General features: G+C 44.7%; 2 protein-coding genes across 3 annotated transcripts in view; both read left to right on the top strand.

The window, feature by feature from the left end:
* Positions 1-3,440, top strand: part of LOC127003166 (uncharacterized) — a 7,078-nt gene extending 3,638 nt beyond the window's left edge. The window contains exons 1-3 of one of the 2 annotated variants that reach the window (XM_050869554.1): positions 1,160-1,364; positions 2,147-2,311; positions 3,012-3,440. In XM_050869554.1, coding sequence (XP_050725511.1) covers positions 1,171-1,364; positions 2,147-2,311; positions 3,012-3,231 — 579 coding nt within the window. In that variant the 5' untranslated portion in view covers positions 1,160-1,170 and the 3' untranslated portion in view covers positions 3,232-3,440. Of the gene's footprint in view, positions 1-1,159; positions 1,365-2,146; positions 2,312-3,011 lie in introns of those variants that run through there. The other variant, XM_050869553.1, reaches the window with a different exon arrangement.
* Positions 3,441-7,700: 4,260 nt separating this feature from the next.
* LOC127003065 (complex I assembly factor ACAD9, mitochondrial-like) lies at positions 7,701-22,500 on the top strand (the record flags this gene model as incomplete). Its single annotated transcript, XM_050869476.1, is given in 12 exon segments — positions 7,701-8,002; positions 9,759-9,868; positions 10,768-10,871; positions 11,850-12,058; positions 14,529-14,765; positions 16,600-16,725; positions 17,431-17,551; positions 17,990-18,201; positions 19,192-19,360; positions 20,830-21,069; positions 21,406-21,545; positions 22,331-22,500. Coding segments are annotated over 12 exon segments (1,970 nt in total), but the record flags the coding sequence as incomplete, so codon positions are not given.

The raw sequence follows: 22,500 nt of genomic DNA, 5'->3' as shown, positions 1-22,500 counted from the left end.
ACTAAGCCGGACTCTGCTATTCTGTGCCTCGTGTTCACAGGAGTATATAGGCGAAGGAGGGTCAGAACTTGGATGGCGAGGCGATTTGATTCTCCCCTCGTGAAGGCGTTTTATCTCCCTATCTCCCTGTATCTCTGTACCTCTTTATCTCCCTCCGTCTCCCCTTACCTTTCTTTCCCTTCCCTTACCTTTCTCGTCCCTTTCCCTTCCCTTACTTTTCCTTTCCCTCCCCTTGCCCTTCCCTTCCCTTTCCTTTCCCTTCCCTTTCCCTTCCCTTCCCTTTCCCTTCCCTTCCCTTTCCCTTCCCTTTCCCTTCCCTTACTTTTCCTTTCCCTTCCCTTCCCTTACCTTTCCTTTCCCTTCCCTTTTCCTTCCCTTTCATTTCCCTTCCCATTTCCATATAAGTCTTAGGCGTTCTTATCGATAGATTGATAGACAGATAGATAGATAGACAGATAGATTCACGTTCCCTTAGGGTTTTCATTTAGTGTTTTATGTAGCTTTATATTTTGATTCATTTAGGTTATTCATTTGCTTTAGGATTTCAAGGTTTTAAAGTCATCTCTCTCTCTCTCTCTCTCTCTCTCTCTCTCTCTCTCTCTCTCTCTCTCTCTCTCTCTCTCTCTCTCTCTCTCTGTTTTTTTCTTTTTTTCTTCAGATTTCTTGTTAAGTCATCGTCGCCATCATCGTAATCATCAGGATAGCGTTGCGAGCTTGAACACACACACACACACACACACACACACACACACACACACACACACACACACACACACACACACACACACACACACACACACACACACACACACACACACACACACACACACTCTCTCTCTCTCTCTCTCTCTCTCTCTCTCTCTCTCTCTCTCTCTCTCTCTCTCTCTCTCTCTCTCTCTCTCTCTCTCTCTCTCTCTCTTTTCTTCCTATCTTCCTTCCTTCCTTCCTTTCTTTCTTCCCTTCCTTCCTTCCCTCCTTCCTTCCTTTCTTCCCTTCCTTCCCTTCCTTCCCCTTCCCTTCCTTCCTTCCTTCCTCCTTCCTTCCCTTCCCTTCCTTCCCTTCCCTTCCTTCCTCCTTCCTTCCTTCCTTCCTTCCTTCTTTCCATTCTTCCTTCCTTCCTCCTTCCTTCTTCCTTCATTCCTTCCTTCCCTTCCCACCACCACCACTAAAATGGCCACGCAGATACGAGACTTCAGCCCTCAGACAGCGAGCCTTAGCCTGTCCACGACCTTCCCGACCTACGAGATCATTGACGCCAACAACGCCACGTCCACCGTTGTCCTGTCCACCGTCGCCATCGGCCTCGTCATCTTCGTCCCTAACATCTTCGGCGAGAGTGGCGATGCGCGCTCTCTTTCGCGGAGGTGTGTGGGAGGGTAGAAGAAGAAGGGAAAGAGAAGGGAATGGAAAGGAGGGGAGAGAAAGAGAAGGGAGAGAAAGTGAAAGGAAAGGAAAGGAAGGGAGAGAAAGAGAAGGGAAAGGAAAGGAAGGGAAAGGAAAGGAGGGGAGAGAAAGAGAAGGGAGAGAAAGTGAAAGGAAAGGAAAGGAAGGGAGAGAAAGAGAAGGGAAAGGAAAGGAAGGGAGAGAAAGAGAAGGGAAAGGAAAGGAGGGGAGAGAAAGAGAAGGGAGAGAAAGTGAAAGGAAAGGAAAGGAAGGGAGAGAAAGAGAAGGGAAAAGAAAGGAAGGGAAAGGAAAGGAGGGGAGAGAAAGAGAAGGGAGAGAAAGTGAAAGACAAGGAAAGGAAGAGAGAGAAAGCGAAGGGAAAGAAAAGGAAGGGAGAGAAAGAAAAGGGAAAGGAAAGAACGTCCTCAAACCCCCTTCCTATAGGATTAGAACCCACTTAATCCCCTATAGAGGTTCAAACCCCCTTCACATAGGATTTGAACCCACTTGATCCCCTACAGACGCTCAAACCCCCTTCACATAGGATTTGAACCCACTTAATCCACTACAGATGCTCAAACACCCTTCATATAGGATAAGAACCCACTTGATCCCCTACATATGCTAAAAACCCCTTCATATAGGATTTGAACACACTTAATCCCCTATAGAGGTTCACCCCCCCCCTTCATATAGCATTAGAATCCACACAAGAGGTTCTAACACTCCCCCTGATCCTCCTACCCTGTGTGTGTGTTGGCAGGAGCATTCAGGAGGACCAGCGTGACCTGTTCTCCCAGATCGAGGAAGGGCTGACGGCGGCGGGCATAGACGGCCACGCTTGTGTGCTAAGGTTCATTTGTGAGATGCAGACGAACGCTTTCTCGCCCTCCTCAATATTCGGGGAGGTCTTCAATCTGGTGTTTACGTGAGTGTTGCTTTTGTTTCATTGGTATTTTTTTATGTTTTCTCTCTCTCTCTCTCTCTCTCTCTCTCTCTCTCTCTCTCTCTCTCTCTCTCTCAGCACAGAAATACCACGAGAGCTAGTTTAATTTACATATTCAGTCATCTATTGCATCTTATTCACGATTCAATTCATTATCTGTCTCTTATTCACGAGTGTATTCTGTTTAGCGCCTCCTGTTCACGACTTTGTTATCTGTGTTCACTCCCTGTTGTCTCTTATTCATGATCGCATTAACTGTCGGTCTCTGTATTCTGTTTAGCGCCTCCTATTCACGAATTTGTTATCTGTGTTCACACCCTGTTGTCTCTTATTCATGATCGCATTAACTGTCGGTCTCTGTATTCTGTTTAGCGCCTCCTATTCACGACTTTGTTATCTGTGTTCACTCCCTGTTGTCTCATTCACGATCGTGTTCACTGTCCGTTGCCTGTTATTCATGATTCTATTCACTGTTTCTGCTTCTCACTCTCTCTCCCTTTCCTCTCTCCTTGTTTCTACTTCCTACTCTCTCTCTCTCTCTCTCTCTCTCTCTCTCTCTCTCTCTCTCTCTCTCTCTCTCTCTCTCTCTCTCTCTCTCTCTCTCTCTCCCCCCCCCTCTTCTAAATCATGGTCGTATCCTTCATCCCTTTTGCTCACCCTCATTCCCTCTCTCCCTCTCCAGCCCCAAGCCCGGCGGTGACTCTTCGGTGCTGGAGGAGTACATCAAGGCCAAGGCGACGGGGCAGGACTACGGCGAGTCTGGGGAGGCGGCGGAAGAGCGCGGGCCCCCGATGTGCGCCCAGCGGTACGCCTCCTGTCCCATGTCCGTGTTCTCCTACCTGAAGCGACTCCGCGGCAGCCACAGGGACCACGCCGCCCCCGAGGACAGGCCGGGGGGGTGAGAGGCTGGGGAGGGTGGTAGTGTGTGCAATGATGGTAGTGTAGGAGGAGGAGGAGAAGGAGGAAGAGGATGAGGAGGAGGTGTTTTGTTGTTAATATTGTTTTTGTTGCTGTTGTTGTTCCTGTTGTTTTTGTTATAGTAGTAGTAGTAGTAGTAGTAGTAGTCGTAGTAGTAGTATAACAATGTGATATATATTTCGGCTTAAGTCAATGTTCTTTTCTGACGCTAAATAATCCTGTCAGACATAATAATACCAATAATTATAATATTTCTACCTGTAATTTGAGTTTTTCCTATTATTTAAACAAGAAACATAGATAGTAAGCATTCACACACACCTGTATACTCGCACCTGTTTATAATTACTAACCACAAACCTCAAGTGTCTATATTTTTTTCCTTTTATCTATATCTGTTTCTTCGTTCACTTAAATATCTTTCTTAATCTGTCTTTCTTTATCTGCTTATTTCTTTAACGTGTATGTACTACCTGTGCACATTGCTACCCACATACATACCTTTATATATCACTAACATCTCACGTCTCTATTAATAAGAACATCATACTCTTCTGTCACGTGGAGATGGAGTTTGAACCTGAGGGCGGATTCATCAAACCACTTACGGGACCTGTTGTTGGTAAGTCATCTGGTAACTCCATCATCTACGAACGCTCTTGATCTCACGCTGACTCCAATGGCAATGAAAGAAGTGTCGACCAGGCCAGTACTTTATTCATTGTCATCGGAGCAGCCTAAACACGAGAATCATTCGTAGAGGACAGATTTACTAAAAGACTTACCAACGACCGGCTTGTAGTGGCTTCATGAATCCGGCCCCTGACTGTACCTCGCTGACAATGTGTAAAGTGTAAGGCTAGTGTTATGCATTGATGAAGCAGAGATGGGACACGGCCTGTATTTGTTAATTAAGTCGTAGGGTAGTGTTATAATGCAGTGCTAGAGTAGGGGTGTGACATGGCCCATATATATAGACTTAGGCTAGTGGTCCATATTATAAATCGTATCGGTCTCCCAACATGACTGTTTCCCAAGACCACAGAAAAGATTAACCGGGTTTTCATGGGTAGTTTTCCCGTTCAAGGTTCTGAGGTCGTGTAAAACTATCACCGGCATCACAAAACAGCCCGTGAAAACCCAGCAACTTCCACGAGAGGCGCTTCAAACATACCGGTCTCCCATTATCACTATTTCCCAAGGCCACAGAGAAGAATGACCGTGTTTTCATGGGTGGTTTTCCCGTTCAAGGTTCAGAGGTCGTGTAAAACTACCACCGGCATCACAAAACAGCCCGTGAGAACCCCAGAGACTTCCACGAAAGGCTCTTCAAACATACCGGTTCCCCATTACGACTGTTTCCCAAGACCACAGAAAAGATTAACTGGGTTTTCATGGGTGGTTTTCCCGTTCAAGGTTCAGAGGTCGTGTAAAACTACCACCGGCATCACAAAACAGCCCGTGAGAACCCCAGAGACTTCCACGAAAGGCTCTTCAAACATACCGGTTCCCCATTTCGACTCGACCCCAAGGCCACAGAGAAGAACCGTGTTGTTTTGGTAGTTTTTTTTTCGTTCAGGTTAAAAGGTCGTGTAAAACTATCACCGGCATCAAAAAAACCCGTGAGAACCCAGCAACCTCCACGAAAGGATTACGACTGTTTCCCAAGACCACAGAAAAGATTAACTGGGTTTTCATGGGTGGTTTTCCCGTTCAAGGTTCAGAGGTCGTGTAAAACTACCACCGGCATCACAAAACAGCCCGTGAGAACCCCAGAGACTTCCACGAAAGGCTCTTCAAACATACCGGTTCCCCATTTCGACTATTTCCCAAGGCCACAGAGAAGAATGACCGTGTTTTCATGGGTAGTTTTCCCGTTCAAGGTTCTGAGGTCGTGTAAAACTATCACCGGCATCACAAAACAGCCCGTGAGAACTCAGCAACTTCCACGAGAGGCTCTTCAAACATACCGGTCTCCCATTATCACTATTTCCCAAGGCCACAGAGAAGAATGACCGTGTTTTCATGGCTGGTTTTCCCGTTCAAGGTGCAGAGGTCGTGTAAAACTATCACCGGCATCACAAAACAGCCCGTGAGAACCCCAGAGACTTCCACGAAAGGCTCTTCAAACATACCGGTTCCCCATTACGACTGTTTCCCAAGGCCACAGAGAAGAATGACCGGGTTTTCATGGGTAGTTTTCCCGTTCAAGGTGCAGAGGGTGTGTAAAACTATCACCGGCATCACAAAACGGCCCGTGAGAACCCAGCAACTTCTACGAGAGGCTCTTCAGACATACCGGTCATCCATTACGACTGTTTCCCAAGGCCACAGAGAAGATTAACCGGGTTTTCATGGGTGGTTTTCCCGTTCAAGGTGCAGAGGGCGTCTAAAACTATCACCGGCATCACAAAACGGCCCGTGAGAACCCAGCAACTTCTACGAGAGGCTTTTCAACAGACAAGCTGAAATGCCGAGACCTTTAAGAATACGAACTTCTAACTGTCATAACCAAGGCGAGAGTAAAGTTGAAAAAATGCTCGTATTAATAAAGACTACGAGTAATGTCAGAGTCGGCCAGAGTACAGTTGTGGCACAGCCCATATATGTAATGTTTAAGGGTAGTGTCATATGAATTTTTAGGGCCCTAGAGATGGGAGTGGGCCACATCCCGTATTTGTAAAGACTCGCCTCTACAGTTAGAGTTTCGTGTGGCTTACAAGGCTAAAGTTAGTGGCTCTTAAACCTTTGCTTGGCGGTGCTGTGATCGCTAAGGCACTACAATACACCGTAGCCAACTCCTTAATAAGATGTCTGATTACACCCTGACGGAGTACCTGGTCAACACATCATCATCATCATCGTCATCATCGTCATCTGTTTCCGGTCTCAAATAAAAAGGATTGCATAAGTAAGTTGAAGGTTGAGATGCAATTCCCGTGGAGTTGTACCGCGTTCAGGTTATGCAAAGGAAGGAGTACAGACAGACGAAGGCTGCTCCAGCGTTAACCAAACAGCGAAGGAGGTGAGAGATTAAAGATGCTGACAAACTCTTGCGTCAGGAAGTTGGGCAGCACATGAATGAACTTGATTTTTTATTTATTTATTTATTTTTTTTACATTTCTGCCTATGACTGGAGTAGGCTTTCTTGTTGGGCCCTGGTGGTCTGCCCCAGCCCGTTATGGCGCAGGCAAGTGTTTATAGTGTCACCATTTTGCCTGGCTCATGCTGCCCCCCGGAGCTCATCTTTGATCCTCACTTTAGAGAGAGAATCCAGAGTCCGGGTTGGCAGGCGGTCACCAGCACAGCACTTGGGCAGTCTTGTCAGCCTGTAGCGGCCGGCGGGGGTAAGGATGCTCAGAAGGATGCTGCGAAGGATAAGGATGGGATAGGATGCTGAGGAGGAGGAGGAAGGAGGGATCACTTCATTTGCATCCTAGTCCATATTTATCATTCCTCCTCCTCCTCCTCCTCAGCATCCTCTCCCATCCTTATCCTTCACAGCATCCTTTTCTCACATCCTAGGCCATTTTCATCCCTTCATCCTTTTCCAAGCATCCTCAGTTGTATATAACTCTCAATCATCAATCCTAGTCCATATCTATCCTTCCTCCACTCAGCCACCGCCTCGGTCGGAGTTATAGTTAGGATATTATAGTTTTTTATTTTTTATTTTATTTTTTACATCAAAGGCGACAGCACAAGGGTACAAGAAAAACAGAAACAATAAAAAAGCCCGCTACTCGCTGCTCCTGTAAAGAATCCGAAGAGGTGTTCAAAAGAGCAGCCAATTGCGTGAGGAGAAATAAGTGTTCTGATACCTTCCTCTTGAATGAGTTCAAGTCGTAGGCAGGAGGAAATACAGTTGAAGGAAGATCGTTCCTGAGATTACCAGCGTGAGGGATGAAAGAGTGAAGATGCTGGTTAACTCGTGCGTAAGGGATTTGGACAGTAAAGGGATGAGCTTGAGTAGAGAGTTAAAGGTATTATAGTTAGACGTAAGTTGTATACAGCTCCACGACCTGCCAGACTAATAAAACAATGCAGAGAAGAAATACACATGAGTGGGAGAGAAGGATTGATTGATTGATTGATTGATTGATAGTTTATTGTTGCAAGTAAAACAACAAAGGAGAAGGGAGGAGCATGCCATCCCAACCCCCAGGCAGGACAGAGTGTGATTATACAACTAAGGATACATGTGTAAGTAGCACCAGGAAACTAAAAAGATACAATGGTAGGGGACAGGTGAGAAGGAGGACGACGACATGGGTATTAGAACAGTGCTAGGACTGACAGGAGACATGAACAAAGACAGATCGACAGTGAGACACGTGAAAACTTATCTGGTCAAGTGAGATAAAGATGTTGGGAAGGAGAATGTTAGGATAAGGATACCAAAAGAAAGACTCTCACATAAGAATAGAAGACGGAGACATTCGACGATACGCGCAGCAGCCCTCAGCAGCACCCGAGACTCTGCCCCAGACCACCGCCTTACATCACCAAAACACTACTACTACTACGACTACTACTACTAGTACTACACTAGCCGGCGTGCTGACCCTAGTGACCTGTTTTACCTCCTGACCTCATAAGTGCCAAGCCCCGCCCTACCTAGGATGCTATCGTGCCGCCTGCTGGGTCACGCTGGGTCATCCCGGGTCCTACACGGCCTGGGGTCACGCTACATTGGCTGTGTGACCTCCTGCAGGACCCTCAACACGTCCCCGAAGGATACCTCAGCGCAGGCCGTGAGTGGAGGAGAAGAAGGTTGTTTAGAGGCAGGATAAAAGGATATGGATGGTCTAGGATGTCAAAAAGGATGCTTAGAAGATGGTCAAGAGATGAAGATGGTCTAGGATGTGAGATACGGATGCTGGGAAGGAGGGCGTAAAGATAAGGATGCTTAGTAGAAGGATAAAAGGATATAGATGGACTAGGATGCTGAAGGGATGAAAATGTCCAAGGATGTTAGATAAGGATGCTGGGAAGGAGGATGTTAGGATTAGGATGTTTAGAAGGATAAAACGATATAGATGGTTTAGGATGTTGAAGGGATGAAAATGTCCTAGGATATGAGATAAGGATGCTGGGAAGGAGGACGTAAGGTAAAGGATGTCTAGGATGTTTAGAAGAAGGATAAAGGGAAGGATAAAGGGATATAGATAGTCTAGGATGCAGAAGGGATAAAGATGGTCCAGGATGTGAGATAAGGATGTTAGGATAAGGATGCCTAGGATGTTTAGTAGGATTAAAGGATTATACATAGGCTAGGATGCTTAGAAGGATAATGAAGGGATGAAAATGTCGTAGGATGTGAGATAAGGATGCTGGGAAGGAGGGCATAAGGATAAGGATGCCTAGTATGTTCAGAAGAAGGATAAAGGGATATAGATGGTCTAGGATGCTTAGAAGGATGCTGAAGGAGTGGAGATGAACCGGGAGACAGAGGAGGATCAGGAGAGAGGAGAAGAAGGAGGAGGAAGAGAGAAAAGGAGGAAGAATGCATGAACTTTTGGATGATATTGCCGAGACTGTGTACAGCCTCCTCGAGCAAAGTTAATACTTACAACATGGATTCTTATTTAGTCCCTGAATGCAGTGCAGTAACAAGTGACTTCTGGAAAATAGAAGGGGGGCGAAGTATTTTGTGTCCCTTTAACACATTGACATATTGCTTGAAGGGGGTTTGAGGTGGGTGAAGCCCCCTCGTTAGTTAGGTTACGTAAAGTTAGGTTTGGTTAGTTCAAATTTATTCAACGCAACTGTCTATGAAAATCCTTGCAAGTTCCACGAGAGAGGCTTTTCAAACAGGCAAGCTAAGGTGTAGAGACGTTTAACCTGGTAGCAGCAGGGATCATGTTTCTTAATGGTCCCTCTAAGCGAGAAAAATGAGAAAAAATCATCACTCACACAAACCATTTCATAATATATATCAAAACATTTGTGATCAGTTTATGTATCATCTATTTAGGGGGGTTTAAATCATGGCACAAATTTAGCCAGTTGCTGCTACATGGTAAAGCCACAAATTTGGCCCATCGATGTTACCGGGTTAAGAATACAGACTTTTGACCTCAGGAAGCAGCGTGGCGCAGCGGAAATACTCAGTGTACGGAGCATGGCGGCAGCGGGCCACTTCGCGGGCTGGTGTTGCAAGAAATACCTCCTCACAGAAATAAGTTGCTCTGCTGTTCAGTACGCAGGAAAAACATTAAATTCCCTGGTTTTGTCCTAGTTTGTCCACGCGTGATCTTTGTGAGCGCTGAGTGGAACACAGAAACAGTAAGCAAGTTGAACCTCTCTGCGATCTATTTTACGATTGTGGCAGCGGCGGCGGGTGCACAGCAGGCATTGAAAAGTCAGTCATTTAGTAATTTACGGAAAAAATACTATCTCCATAATAAACAGCATCATATTTTGTCCAGAAATAAGCAGTCAGCATCTCAGTATCATTAGGCTACCCTCTTGTAAATGATCCCCAAACTTTCCTCTCCCTTTCCTCAGCAGGTCCAGCAGGTGTCCGAGGAGGGCCATGGCGACTCTGCCCCCACAGCTGTCAAGGGGAAGGTCAAGCCTGTGCGTCCACCATTCATCAAGGAGCTGTTCATGGGGAGGTGAGGAAGAGGAGGAGATGATAATTTTGCAACCTCTTTCACAAATCAGCTCCAATTTATCTTTATATTAGAAACTTAGCCTTAAAGAATGAATTATTTTTGGGAAGGTAAGGAGGAGGAGGAGGAGGAGATAATAATTTTGCAACCTTTTTCACAAGTCAGCTCCAATTTATCTTTATATTAGAAACTTAGCCTTAAAGAATGAATTATTTATGGGAAGGTAAGGAGGAGGAGGAGGAGGAAGAGGAGATAATAATTTTGCAACCTTTTTCACAAGTCAGGTCCAGGTGAAGCCTACCCCTTGGGCATGGCCAGCGGTTGTGGGAGTATCCGTAGCAACCATTGACTTGTTTCATATTATTTATCATCGCTATTTGTTAGTAAAATAACTTTAATGCTGAAAAAAATAACATGTAAAATGATATATAGGTAAATATTTTTTGACATATGGGACGCATTAATGAGATTTATATTCATTTTAATGGGAAAATACGTTTTGGTTTACGAGTGTTTTGGCGTGTGAGCAAAATTCCGGTAAACCGAGGTTTGACTGTATACATCAAAGCATTTGTGATCAGTTTATGCATCATCTATTTTTGGGGGTTTATATCGTGGCAAAAATTTGGCCTGTCGCTGCTATACGGTAAAGCCACAAATTTGCCCCGTCGCTGCTACCGGGTTAACTTCCCACTTTCCATCTTTCTTTCCTCATCTTGATTTGTCCTCACTTCACTTGGGCTCTCTACTTATTCTTTTACCTTTTAACGTTTCCACTTTCCATCTCTCTTTTCTTATCTTGGTTTGTCCACTCTCCGCTCTCTTTCTCCTTTTACCTTCTTTAACTTTCATCTCCACTCTTCACCTCCTCTCTACTGGGTTAATGACCTTCCCTCGTGCAGGTTTGACAAGAGCGTGCTGGAGTTCCCCGAGGTGCTGGACCAGGAGCAACATGAACTCCTGCACGAGATGGTCGCGCCGATCGAAAAGTTCTTCAATGAGCAAGGTGTGGCACGGACAGATAGGGATGGAACGGTAGACGACGGTTTGAGAGAGAGAGAGAGAGAGAGAGAGAGAGAGAGAGAGAGAGAGATGAAGATGATAATAGATAGATGGACATAGGTTAGGTTAGGTTAGGACATGGGTTACTAGCTTAGGTTAGGTTAGGACATGGGTTAGTAGCTTAGGTTAGGTTAGGTTAGGACATGGGTTAGTAGCTTAGGTTAGGTTAGGACATGGGTTAGTAGCTTAGGTTAGGTTAGGTTAGGACATGGGTTAGTAGCTTAGGTTAGGTTAGGACATGGGTTAGTAACTTAGGTTAGGTTAGGTTAGGATATGGGTTAGTAGCTTAGGTTAGGTTAGTAGAGGACATGGTTTAGTAGCTTAGGTTAGGTTAGGTTAGGACATGGGTCAGTAGAGAGAGAGTTATTACCAGATAGAGAAATAAAGACAGAAGCATAAATGGATAGGGATGGAACGCTAGGCGACGGTTAGGGAGAGTTAGACAGAGGGATGAAGATGGTGATAGACATATAATTGAGTGGAGAGACAGTGATTGCCAAGACATAGATAGATAGACTAATAGAATACAGTAAGTAAGTACCTTGATAGATCACATGATAGACTTGATAGCCTCTTATAATAACCTTCTCCCCCCCCCCCCTAATGGACTGTGCCAAGACATAGATAGATAGACTAACAGAATACAATAAATAAGTACCTTGATAGATCACATGATAGACCTAATAGCCTCTCTCAATAATGTTCTTTCCCTTTAGAGGACTGTGCCAAGACATAGATAGATAGATAGACTAATAGAATACAATAGATAGGTACCCTGATAGATTGCATGATAGACCTAAGTGACCTGATAGACTCCGAAAATTGCCTTCTGCCTCACAATTTGAACTCAGACATAGATAGATAGAATGACAGAGCGCTTGATAGACCCCTAAGCAAACCTTCTTCCCCCCTCCCCCCCCAGTGGACTACGCCAAAATAGACCGAGAAGCTAAGATCCCCCCCGAGACTCTGGATGGGCTGAAGGAGCTGGGTCTGTATGGCATGCAGATCCCCGAGGAGTACGGTGGTCTGGGTCTGGGCGCCACGGAGTACGCGCGCATCGCTGAGATCACGGCACTGGATGGCTCCATTGCGGTGACCCTGGCGGCACATCAGGCTATAGGGCTCAAGGTACTGGCTGAGGCGTTGTTGAGTTTTTCTTACGATTTCTGCAACATCCAAGGACAGTTTATCCACTTACATATCAATCCATACACCATCATCAGGCTATAGGGCTCAAGGTACTGGCTGGGGGCATTGTTGAGTTTTTCTTACGATTTCTGCAACATCCAAGGACATTGATGTTATCCATTTACATATCAATCCATACACTATCAGGCTATAGGGCTCAAGGTACTAGCGGGGGCATTGTTGAGTTTTTTCTTACGATTTCTGCAACATCCAAGGACAGTTTATCCACTTACATATCAATCCATACACCATCATCAGGCTATAGGGCTCAAGGTACTGGCTGGGGCATTGTTGAGTTCTTTCTTACACTCTGCAACATCCAAGGACAGTTTATCCACTTACATATCAATCCATACACCATCAGGCTATAGGGCTCAAGGTACTGGCGGGGGCGTTGTTGAGTTTTTCTTACGATTTCGCAACATCCAAGGACAGTTTATCCACTTACATATCAATCCATACACCATCATCAGGCTATAGGGCTCAAGGTACTGGCTGAGGCGTTGTTGAGTTTTTTCTTACGATTTCGCAACATCCAAGGACAGTTTATCCACTTACATATCAATCCATACACCATCATCAGGCTATAGGGCTCTAGGTACTGGCTGGGGGCGTTGTTGAGTTTTTCTTACGATTTCTGCAACATCCAAGGACAGTGATGTTATCCATTTACATATCAATCCATACACCATCAGGCTATAGGGCTCAAGGTACTGGCTGGGGCATTGTTGAGATCTTTCTTACACTCTGCAACATCCAAGGACAGTTTATCCACTTACATATCAATCCATACACCATCATCAGGCTATAGGGCTCAAGGTACTGGCTGGGGCATTGTTGAGTTCTTTCTTACACTCTGCAACATCCAAGGACAGTTTATCCACTTACATATCAATCCATACACCATCATCAGGCTATAGGGCTCAAGGTACTGGCGGGGGCATTGTTGAGTTCTTTCTTACACTCTGCAACATCCAAGGACAGTTTATCCACTTACATATCAATCCATACACCATCAGGCTATAGGGCTCAAGGTACTGGCGGGGGCATTGTTGAGTTCTTTCTTACACTCTGCAACATCCAAGGACAGTTTATCCACTTACATATCAATCCATACACCATCAGGCTATAGGGCTCAAGGTACTGGCTGGGGCGTTGTTGAGTTTTTTCTTATGATTTCTGCAACAGCCAAGGACAGTTTAACCACTTACATATCAATCCATACACCATCATCAGGCTATAGGGCTCAAGGTACTGGCTGGGGCATTGTTGAGTTCTTTCTTACACTCTGCAACAGCCAAGGACAGTTTATCCACTTACATATCAATCCATACACCATCAGGCTATAGGGCTCAAGGTACTGGCTGGGGCATTGTTGAGTTCTTTCTTACACTCTGCAACATCCAAGGACAGTTTATCCATTTACATATCAATCCATACACCATCAGGCTATAGGGCTCAAGATACTGGCTGGGGCATTGTTGAGTTCTTTCTTACACTCTGCAACATCCAAGGACAGTTTATCCACTTACATATCAATCCATACACCATCAGGCTATAGGGCTCAAGGTACTGGCGGGGGCATTGTTGAGTTCTTTCTTACACTCTGCAACATCCAAGGACAGTTTATCCACTTACATATCAATCCATACACCATCAGGCTATAGGGCTCAAGGTACTGGCGGGGGCATTGTTGAGTTCTTTCTTACACTCTGCAACATCCAAGGACAGTTTATCCACTTAATATCAATCCATACACCATCAGGCTATAGGGCTCAAGGTACTGGCTGAGGCGTTGTTGAGTTTTTTCTTACGATTTCGCAACATCCAAGGACAGTTTATCCACTTAATATCAATCCATACACCATCATCAGGCTATAGGGCTCAAGGTACTGGCTGGGGCATTGTTGAGTTTTTTCTTATGATTTCGCAACATCCAAGGACAGTTTATCCACTTACATATCAATCCATACACCATCATCAGGCTATAGGGCTCAAGGTACTGGCTGGGGCATTGTTGAGATCTTTCTTACACTCTGCAACATCCAAGGACAGTTTATCCACTTACATATCAATCCATACACCATCAGGCTATAGGGCTCAAGGTACTGGCTGGGGCGTTGCTGAGTTCTTTCTTACACTGCAACATCCAAGGACAGTTTATCCACTTACATATCAACCTGTATACCTTATTATTATTTTTTTTTTTTACAGTAAAGGGAAGAGTTTAAGGGCAAAAAAAAAGGAAAACTGATAAAAAATGCCCACAAATTACTGCTCCTACAAAAAAAGAGTTGAGAGGAGTGGCCGAAAGAGAGCTCAATTTCGGGATGAGGTTATACAAATTATTAAGTCCCTTACCTCCAGAAACTCTTGTACAGTATAACACTCTCTTCTCTCTCCCCCCCAGGGCTTGTTGATCTGTGGCACCGATGCTCAGAAGGCCCAGTACCTGCCTCGACTGGCCTGCGGGGAGTGGACGGCTGCCTTCTGCCTGACTGAGCCTGGTAGTGGGTCAGACGCTGCTTCCATTAAGACCCGCGCCACGCTGGCTGACGACGGCAAGACCTGGCTCATCAACGGCAGCAAGATATGGATTTCCAACGGTGGATACGCAGACCTCATGACAGTGTTCGCTAAGACAGAGGTGAGGAGGCAGGACTGTGGGGGTGGGTTAGATTGGAGGGGGGGGTTGTGCAGGAAAGGGAACAATGAGTTAGTGAAAATAATAATGTTGATAATGAATGTGGTTACTAAGATCACAGTGAGTAGGTTGGCAACAGAAAGATGAATGATGACATAACTAAGATACAGGTTAGGTTAGGTGAGGTTAGGTGAGGTTATGTGGCAAAGGGAACAATGAACATAAGTGAAGATAATAAGCATGATAATGAGTGAGTTTACCAAGGTCACAGTGAGTAGGTTGGCGACAGAAAGATTAACAATGACATAGCTAAGATACAGGTCAGGTTAGGTTAGGTTAGGTTAGGATATGCAGCAAAAGGAACAATGAATATAAGTGAAAATAATAAGCATGATAATGAGTGTGTTTACCAAGATCACAGTGAGTAGGTTGGCGACAGAAAGATTAACAATGACATCGCTAAGATACAGGTTAGGTTAGGTTAGGTTAGGTTAGGATATGCAGCAAAAGGAACAATGAATATAAGTGAAAATAATAAGCATGATAATGAGTGTGTTTACCAAGATCACAGTGAGTAGGTTGGCGACAGAAAGATGAATGATGACATAGCTAAGATACAGGTTAGGTTAGGTGAGGTTAGGTTAGGATATGCAGCAAAAGGAACAATGAATATAAGTGAAATTAATAAGCATGATAATGAGTGTGTTTACCAAGATCACAGTGAGTAGGTTGGCAACAGAAAGATGAATGATGACATAGCTAAGATACAGGTTAGGTTAGGTTAGGTTAGGTTAGGTAAGGTTATAGTGTTTACCAAGATCACAGTGAGTAGGTTGGCGACAGAAAGATTAACAATGACATAGCTAAGATACAGGTTAGGTTAGGTTAGGTAAGGTTATAGTGTTTACCAAGATCACAGTGATTAGGTTGGCGACAGAAAGATTAACAATGACATAGCTAAGATACAGGTTAGGTTAGGTTAGGTAAGGTTATAGTGTTTACCAAGATCACAGTGAGTAGGTTGGCGACAGAAAGATTAACAATGACATAGCTAAGATACAGGTTAGGTTAGGTTAGGTAAGGTTATAGTGTTTACCAAGATCACAGTGAGTAGGTTGGCGACAGAAAGATTAACAATGACATAGCTAAGATACAGGTTAGGTTAGGTTAGGTAAGGTTATAGTGTTTACCAAGATCACAGTGAGTAGGTTGGCGACAGAAAAATTAACAATGACATCGCTAAGATACAGGTTAGGTTAGGTTAGGTAAGGTTATAGTGTTTACCAAGGTCACAGTGAGTAGGTTGGCGACAGAAAGATTAACAATGACATCGCTAAGATACAGGTTAGGTTAGGTTAGGTAAGGTTAGGTTATAGTGTTTACCAAGATCACAGTGAGTAGGTTGGCGACAGAAAGATGAATGATGACATAGCTAAGATACAGGTTAGGTTAGGTTAGGTAAGGTTATAGTGTTTACCAAGATCACAGTGAGTAGGTTGGCGACAGAAAAATTAACAATGACATCGCTAAGATACAGGTTAGGTTAGGTTAGGTAAGGTTATAGTGTTTACCAAGATCACAGTGAGTAGGTTGGCGACAGAAAAATTAACAATGACATCGCTAAGATACAGGTTAGGTTAGGTTAGGTAAGGTTATAGAATGATAATGTGTGTTTAACAATGACATCGCTAAGATACAGACCATAGGAAGTGTTGACGTTACTTGAACGATACAATAACTCATGAATTGATAGTGATAGTATGAAAAAGAAGAAGAATAGTAATAATAGCAATAGTAGTTGAAATACTAATACCAATAATGACACTATCCCCTTCAGGAGGTTCAACCCAATGGAGAGAAGGTGGAGAAAGTGACGGCCTTCATTGTGGAGCGCGGATTTGGGGGTGTGACCAGCGGACCACCAGAGGACAAACTGGGCATTAGGGGCTCAAACACTACTGAGGTGAGGCCTGTCGGGGGAGGAGGAGGAGGAAGGGAAAGAAAGATGAGGAGGAGGAGGAGGAGGAGGAAGAGGCAGGGAAAGAAAGAGGAGGAGAAGGAGGAGGAATTGAAGGAAAAGGGGGAGGAGGAAGGGAAAGAAAGAGAAGGAGGAGGAGGAAGGGAAAGGAAGAGAAGGGAAAGAAAGAGGAGGAGGAAGACAAGGGAAATGAAGAGGAGGAGGAGGAGGAGAAGGGAAAGGAGGAGGAGGAGGAGAAGGGAAAGGAGGAGGAGGAGGAGAAGGGAAAGGAGGAGGAGGAGAATGAAGGGAAGGGAGGAAGGTGACAAGGAGTGTTTGTGTTCCCTGTGATGCCATAGACTCATGTACCTCTGTGTTAGTCCCTCTATTCTTAAACTCCTGTATCTATGTTTTAATTTTTCTGTTGATGTTGTTAGTGTATTATTATTACTTAACTCTTTTCTCACATTATTTATACACACCCCAAAAAATGACCCCCCCCACTTATTTTACACTACATATCCCTGTCCTATTCTTCACCTTATTTATTTATTTATGATAGATATTTTAATTATTCTCAATCTCTCTCTTCCCCTCTACATTTACATTATATATCCCTATGCTAACTCCTTCCTTCCTTCCTCTTTTATTCATGTTTTTTTTGGTATTTTCATTTTTATTTCTCAGCCTCTCTCTGTGTGTGTGTTTCAGGTGTTCTTCGACAACACTCCGGTGCCTGCCGAAAATGTCCTTGGCGAGGTTGGCGGCGGCTTCAAGGTTGCCATGAATATCCTAAACTCTGGCCGCTTCTCCATGGGCAGCTCGGGGGCAGGTGTGTGTGTGTGTGTGTGTGTGTGTGTGTGTGTGTGACCAAAGGCAGTTCATCAGTGTGACTGTCAACTATTTCCATATTCCTCTGCCCTGTCTCCTTCAAAATACTTATTATAATGTTTATAATACGATCCCCTGGGAGGTTTAAGTGAATTAGCTTTTTGTAAAAAGTGGAAAAGGCAAATACTTAAAAAAATTGAAGTTAATCAGTTTTTATTTTAATATTTGAAGAATCTATCAGAGTGAGGCTGTCCGGGCTGTCTCCTGCACGCGTTGGCGGAAGTAATGCCACAATTGCTAATCTGCAAATTAGTGACCTTTTTGTCGCAAACGCAAATCCACAAATGAAATGGAACTTCCGCTATTGTGGATTTGCAGACTAATTAGCGGAAGTGGCCAGCACTGCAAATGACCTCTGTACTTCCCTTCCCCCCGGCAGGCATCTTGAAGCACCTGCTGGCATGGACCGTGGAGCACGCCGTCCAGCGCAAGCAGTTTGGTCACCAGCTGAAGGACTTTGCACTCATCAAGCAGAAGTTTGCCGGCATGGCCCTCACGATCTATGCTATGGAGTCAATGGCATACCTCACCGCTGGCATGCTGGATGGCAGACAGAACCCAGACTGCTCTGTTGAGGCTGCCATAGTTAAGGTGAAGGGGGGAGGGGCTGCCCATCTGTCTGTGGTGTAGTATAGACAGGGAGGTGAAAAGGTCTCTTGCAGAAATAGATAATTGAGTTTGTGTGAAAAGCTAGTGTGCAGGTTTTCCATTTTCTGTCTATTTACTTTTCCTTTCTCTTTTCCTTCCTTCCTTCTGTCAGTCTGTCTGTGGTGTAGTATAGACAGGGATATGAAAAAGCCTGCAGAAATAGATAATTGAGTTTGTGTGAAAAGTTTGTGTGTGGGTTTTCCATTTTCTGTCTATATTCTTTTCCTTTCTGTTTTCCTTCCTTCCTTCTGTCAGTCTGTCTGTGGTGTAGTATAGACAGGGAGGTGAAAAGGTCTCTTGCAGAAATAGATAATTGAGTTTGTGTGAAAAGTTGGTGTGTAGGTTTTCCATTTTCTGTCTTTATTCTTTTCCTTCCTCCCTTCCTTCCTTCTGTCTCTTCCTTCATTCCTTTCTCCCTCCCTTCTTTCTCTTCCTTCCTTTCCCTCTCATTGTAATCCAGCACCCTTCCCTTCCTCCCTTCCTTCCTTATGTCTGTCTGTCTGTCTTTTTCCCTTCTTTCTCTCCCTTCCTTCATTCCTTTCTCCCTCCCTTCCTTCTCTTCCTTCCTCCCCTTCCTTTCCCTCTCATTGTAATCCAGCACTCTTCCCCTCCTTCCCTTCCTCCCTTCCTTCTGTCTGTCTGTTTTTCCCTTCTTTCTCTCCCTTCCTTCATTCCTTTCTCCCTTCCTTCTCTTCCTTCCTCCCCTTCCTTTCCCTCTCATTGTAATCCATCACCCTTCCCCTCCTCCCCTTCCTCCCTTCCTTCCTTCTGTTTGTCTGTTTTTCCCTTTCTCTCCCTTCCTTCCTTCCTTTCTCCCTCCCCTCTTTCTCTTCCTTCCTTCCTCCCCCTCTCATTGTAATCCAGCACCCTTCCCCTCCTCCTCTTCCTCCCTTTCCTCATAACCCAATCCTTCTTCTTCTTCTCCCTCTGCAGGTCTTCAGTTCTGAGGGGGCCTACAAGTGGTCCTCCGAGTGCCTACAGATCCTTGGGGGTCTGGGCTACATGAAGTCCTACCCCTATGAGCGGTACCTCAGGGACTCTCGCATCCTGCTCATCTTCGAGGGTACCAACGAGATCCTACGACTCTTCATTGCCTTCAGCGGTGAGTCAGACTCATGATAGTCAGCGCCTTGGGGTTTAAATCAACTAAGAATGACCTCACTTTGTTTTATAGAAAGTCTCATTAGTAAAGAAGCACATATGAATTTTCTGAGTCAAGACCTACAGGGTTTGTTTTGGTTTTGATAGGTTATGTTAGGTTAAGTTTAGGGTATCTTCAAACATGTGATAGTCAGTGCCTTGGGGTTTAAATCAACTAAGAATGACCTCACTTTGTTGTATAGAAAGTCTCATTAGTAAAGAAGCACATATGAATTTTCTGAGTCAAGACCTACAGGATTTGTTTTGGTTTTGATAGGTTATGTTAGGTTAAGTTTAGGGTATCTTCAAACATGTGATAGTCAGTGCCTTGGGGTTTAAATCAACTAAGAATGACCTCACTTTGTTGTATAGAGAGTCTCATTAGTAAGAAAGCACATATGAATTTTCTGAGTCAAGACCTATAGGGTTTGTTTTGGTTTTGATAGGTTATGGTAGGTTAAGCTTAGGGTATCTTCAAACACATGATAGCCAGCTCCTTATGGTATATATCAACAAAGAATGACCTCACTTTGCTGTATAGAAAGTCTCATTAGTAAGGAAGCATAGATGAATTTTCTGAGTCAAGACCTAGAGTGACTATTTGGGGTTTTGTTACATTAAGTTTAGAGTATCTTCAAACACATGATAGCCAATCCCTCATGGTATAAATCAACAAAGAATGACCTCGCTTCATTCCATAGAAAGTCTCATTAGTAAGGAAGCATATATGAGTTTTCCGAGTCAAGACCTAGAGTGACTATCTGGGGTTTTGTTACATTAAGTTCAGGGTATCCTCAAACACATGATAGCCAGCCCCTCATGGTATAAATCAACAAAGAATGACCTTGCTTCATTCCATAGAAAGTCTCATTAGTAAGGAAGCATATATGAGTTTTCCGAGTCAAGACCTAGAGTGACTATCTGGGGTTTTGTTACATTAAGTTCAGGGTATCCTCAAACACATGATAGCCAGCCCCACATGGTATAAATCAACAAAGAATGACCTCGCTTCATTCCATAGAAAGTCTCATTATAGTAAGGAAGCATATATGAGTTTTCCGAGTCAAGACCTAGAGTGACTATCTGGGGTTTTGTTACATTAAGTTCAGGGTATCCTCAAACACATGATAGCCAGCCCCTTATGGTATAAATTAATAAAGAATGACCTCGCTTCGTTCCATAGAAAATCTCATTAGTAAGAAACCATATATGAATTTTCTGAGTCAAGACCTAGAGTGACTATTTGTGATTTTGTTACATTAAGTTTAGAGTATCTTCAAACACAGCCAATCCCTCATGGTATAAATCAACAAAGAATGGCCTCACTTCATTCCATAGAAAGTCTCATTGGTAAGGAAGCATAGATGAGTTTTCCGAGTCAAGCCGAGAAAAATCCTTGAATTTCGACTTACTCGTGTACTCACCCCTTAGGCCTTCAGAGTGCAGGCGTAGAGCTCCGCAATGTTGTCCAGAAGCTGCGTAACCCCTTCATGAACCCCGGCTTCATCATCGGCAAGGGCATTGAGCGGTTCAGGCACCAGAAGAACAACCCCAAACTAGACCTGGACTTGGCCGGACACCTCCACCCCACGCTGCAGCCCTGCGCAGAGCAGCTGGAATACTGCGTCAAGAGGTTCCAGTACTGTGTGGAGACTGTGCTGGGGAGATACGGTGAGGGGGGGGGGGGGGGTTTGGAGGGGGGGTTTGTGTGTGTTTGTGCGTGCGTGTGTGTTTAGGGGTGGGTGAGGGGGGGGCAAGGGGTTGTATCTTGTATGTGTATGTTTTTGTGATAGGGGGGTTGTGTGTGTGTGTGTTGGTATGATAAAATATGTGAGTATGTGTGTGTGTGTGTGTGTGTGTGTGTGTGTTAAGAAATTTTGCAAGTGTGTGTGTTTGAAAAGCTAGTGTGTGTGTGTGTGTGTGTGTGCTGTCTCCAGGGTAACACAGCTGTCCCCCTCACCAACAGCTGTCTCCTATAGAAACACAGCTGTCCCCTCTCTCTTTCAGGTCAAGAGGTCGTGTCTCCAAAGAACCAGCTGGAGGTCGCCCGCCTGGCTGACTGTGCCATTGACCTCTACGCCATGACGGCCGTCCTCTCCAGGGCCTCGCGCGCCTACTGCATCGGCCTCAAGAACGCACAGCACGAGGTAGAGCAATAATGATGTCATGTTTCTTGTTCCTCCAAAGATCCATTGCTTCTAACGACACAGAATATTGCTGTGTTTGTGTGTGTGTGTGTGTGTGTGTGTGTTCTTGTTCATATATTCATTATCTATCGCTTGTTAATTGATTAAGTTTTTTCTTGGTTTTTCTGTTATGTAGATTGGAGCGCGTCTTGTATTTAACCCGTCCGCTGTGATTGGCATGGATTTCACCTTCACTATATAGTTGGTTCCACGAGGGCTGGCAAAGATTTTCCTTCAGGGGTGGACTTGCAGACTTGGTATCATTGCTTGGGTGATGGTACTGCGCGCTCATTGGCCAATTCTTAACTTGTTCTGATGCGCATTAAATTGACTTTGTATTCCTACCAAAACCCTTTGTGAGTTGTAAGGCAACAGATTGCACCGATAAAAACTACTGCAATAATATCTTTATTGATAAGTGTGTGCCTTTTGATCTATTATGAGCGTGTCTTGAACCTCCACCGCCCTCCAAGGCTCCCTCCTGCCCCCCACACAGCGATCACCACACCCACCACAACACATGAAATCCACTCAAGACTTACATGGCATAAAATTACAAGAGTAGCATCAAACTGGCCACCATTCAACATGTAAAATTATAAATGTATCGAAATAACAAATGCAAGTTACATATATATGAGAGTTGCAAAACTGCAGAGTACACTACAACGAAGCACCAGATTTGAAATGCTCGGGCGGCCTTTCAACTACTACTACTTGCTCCCCCTCCTCCCTCCCTCCCCCAGATCCTGCTGGCGGCCACGTTCTGCGAGGAGGCCACAACACGCATCAAGGTGCTGGTCAAGGCCATCGAGGACGGGCCGGCCAACAACAATGACAACGTTCACATCAAGATCTCCGACGCCTTGGTGGAGAACAGAGGCTACATGGCGGAACATCCACTCACCCGCACCTT

The sequence above is a fragment of the Eriocheir sinensis genome, chromosome 24 (assembly GCF_024679095.1).
Source record: "Eriocheir sinensis breed Jianghai 21 chromosome 24, ASM2467909v1, whole genome shotgun sequence".
NCBI classification, from domain to species: Eukaryota; Metazoa; Arthropoda; class Malacostraca; order Decapoda; family Varunidae; genus Eriocheir; species Eriocheir sinensis.
This window is presented reverse-complemented; position numbering and strand designations above follow the sequence as displayed.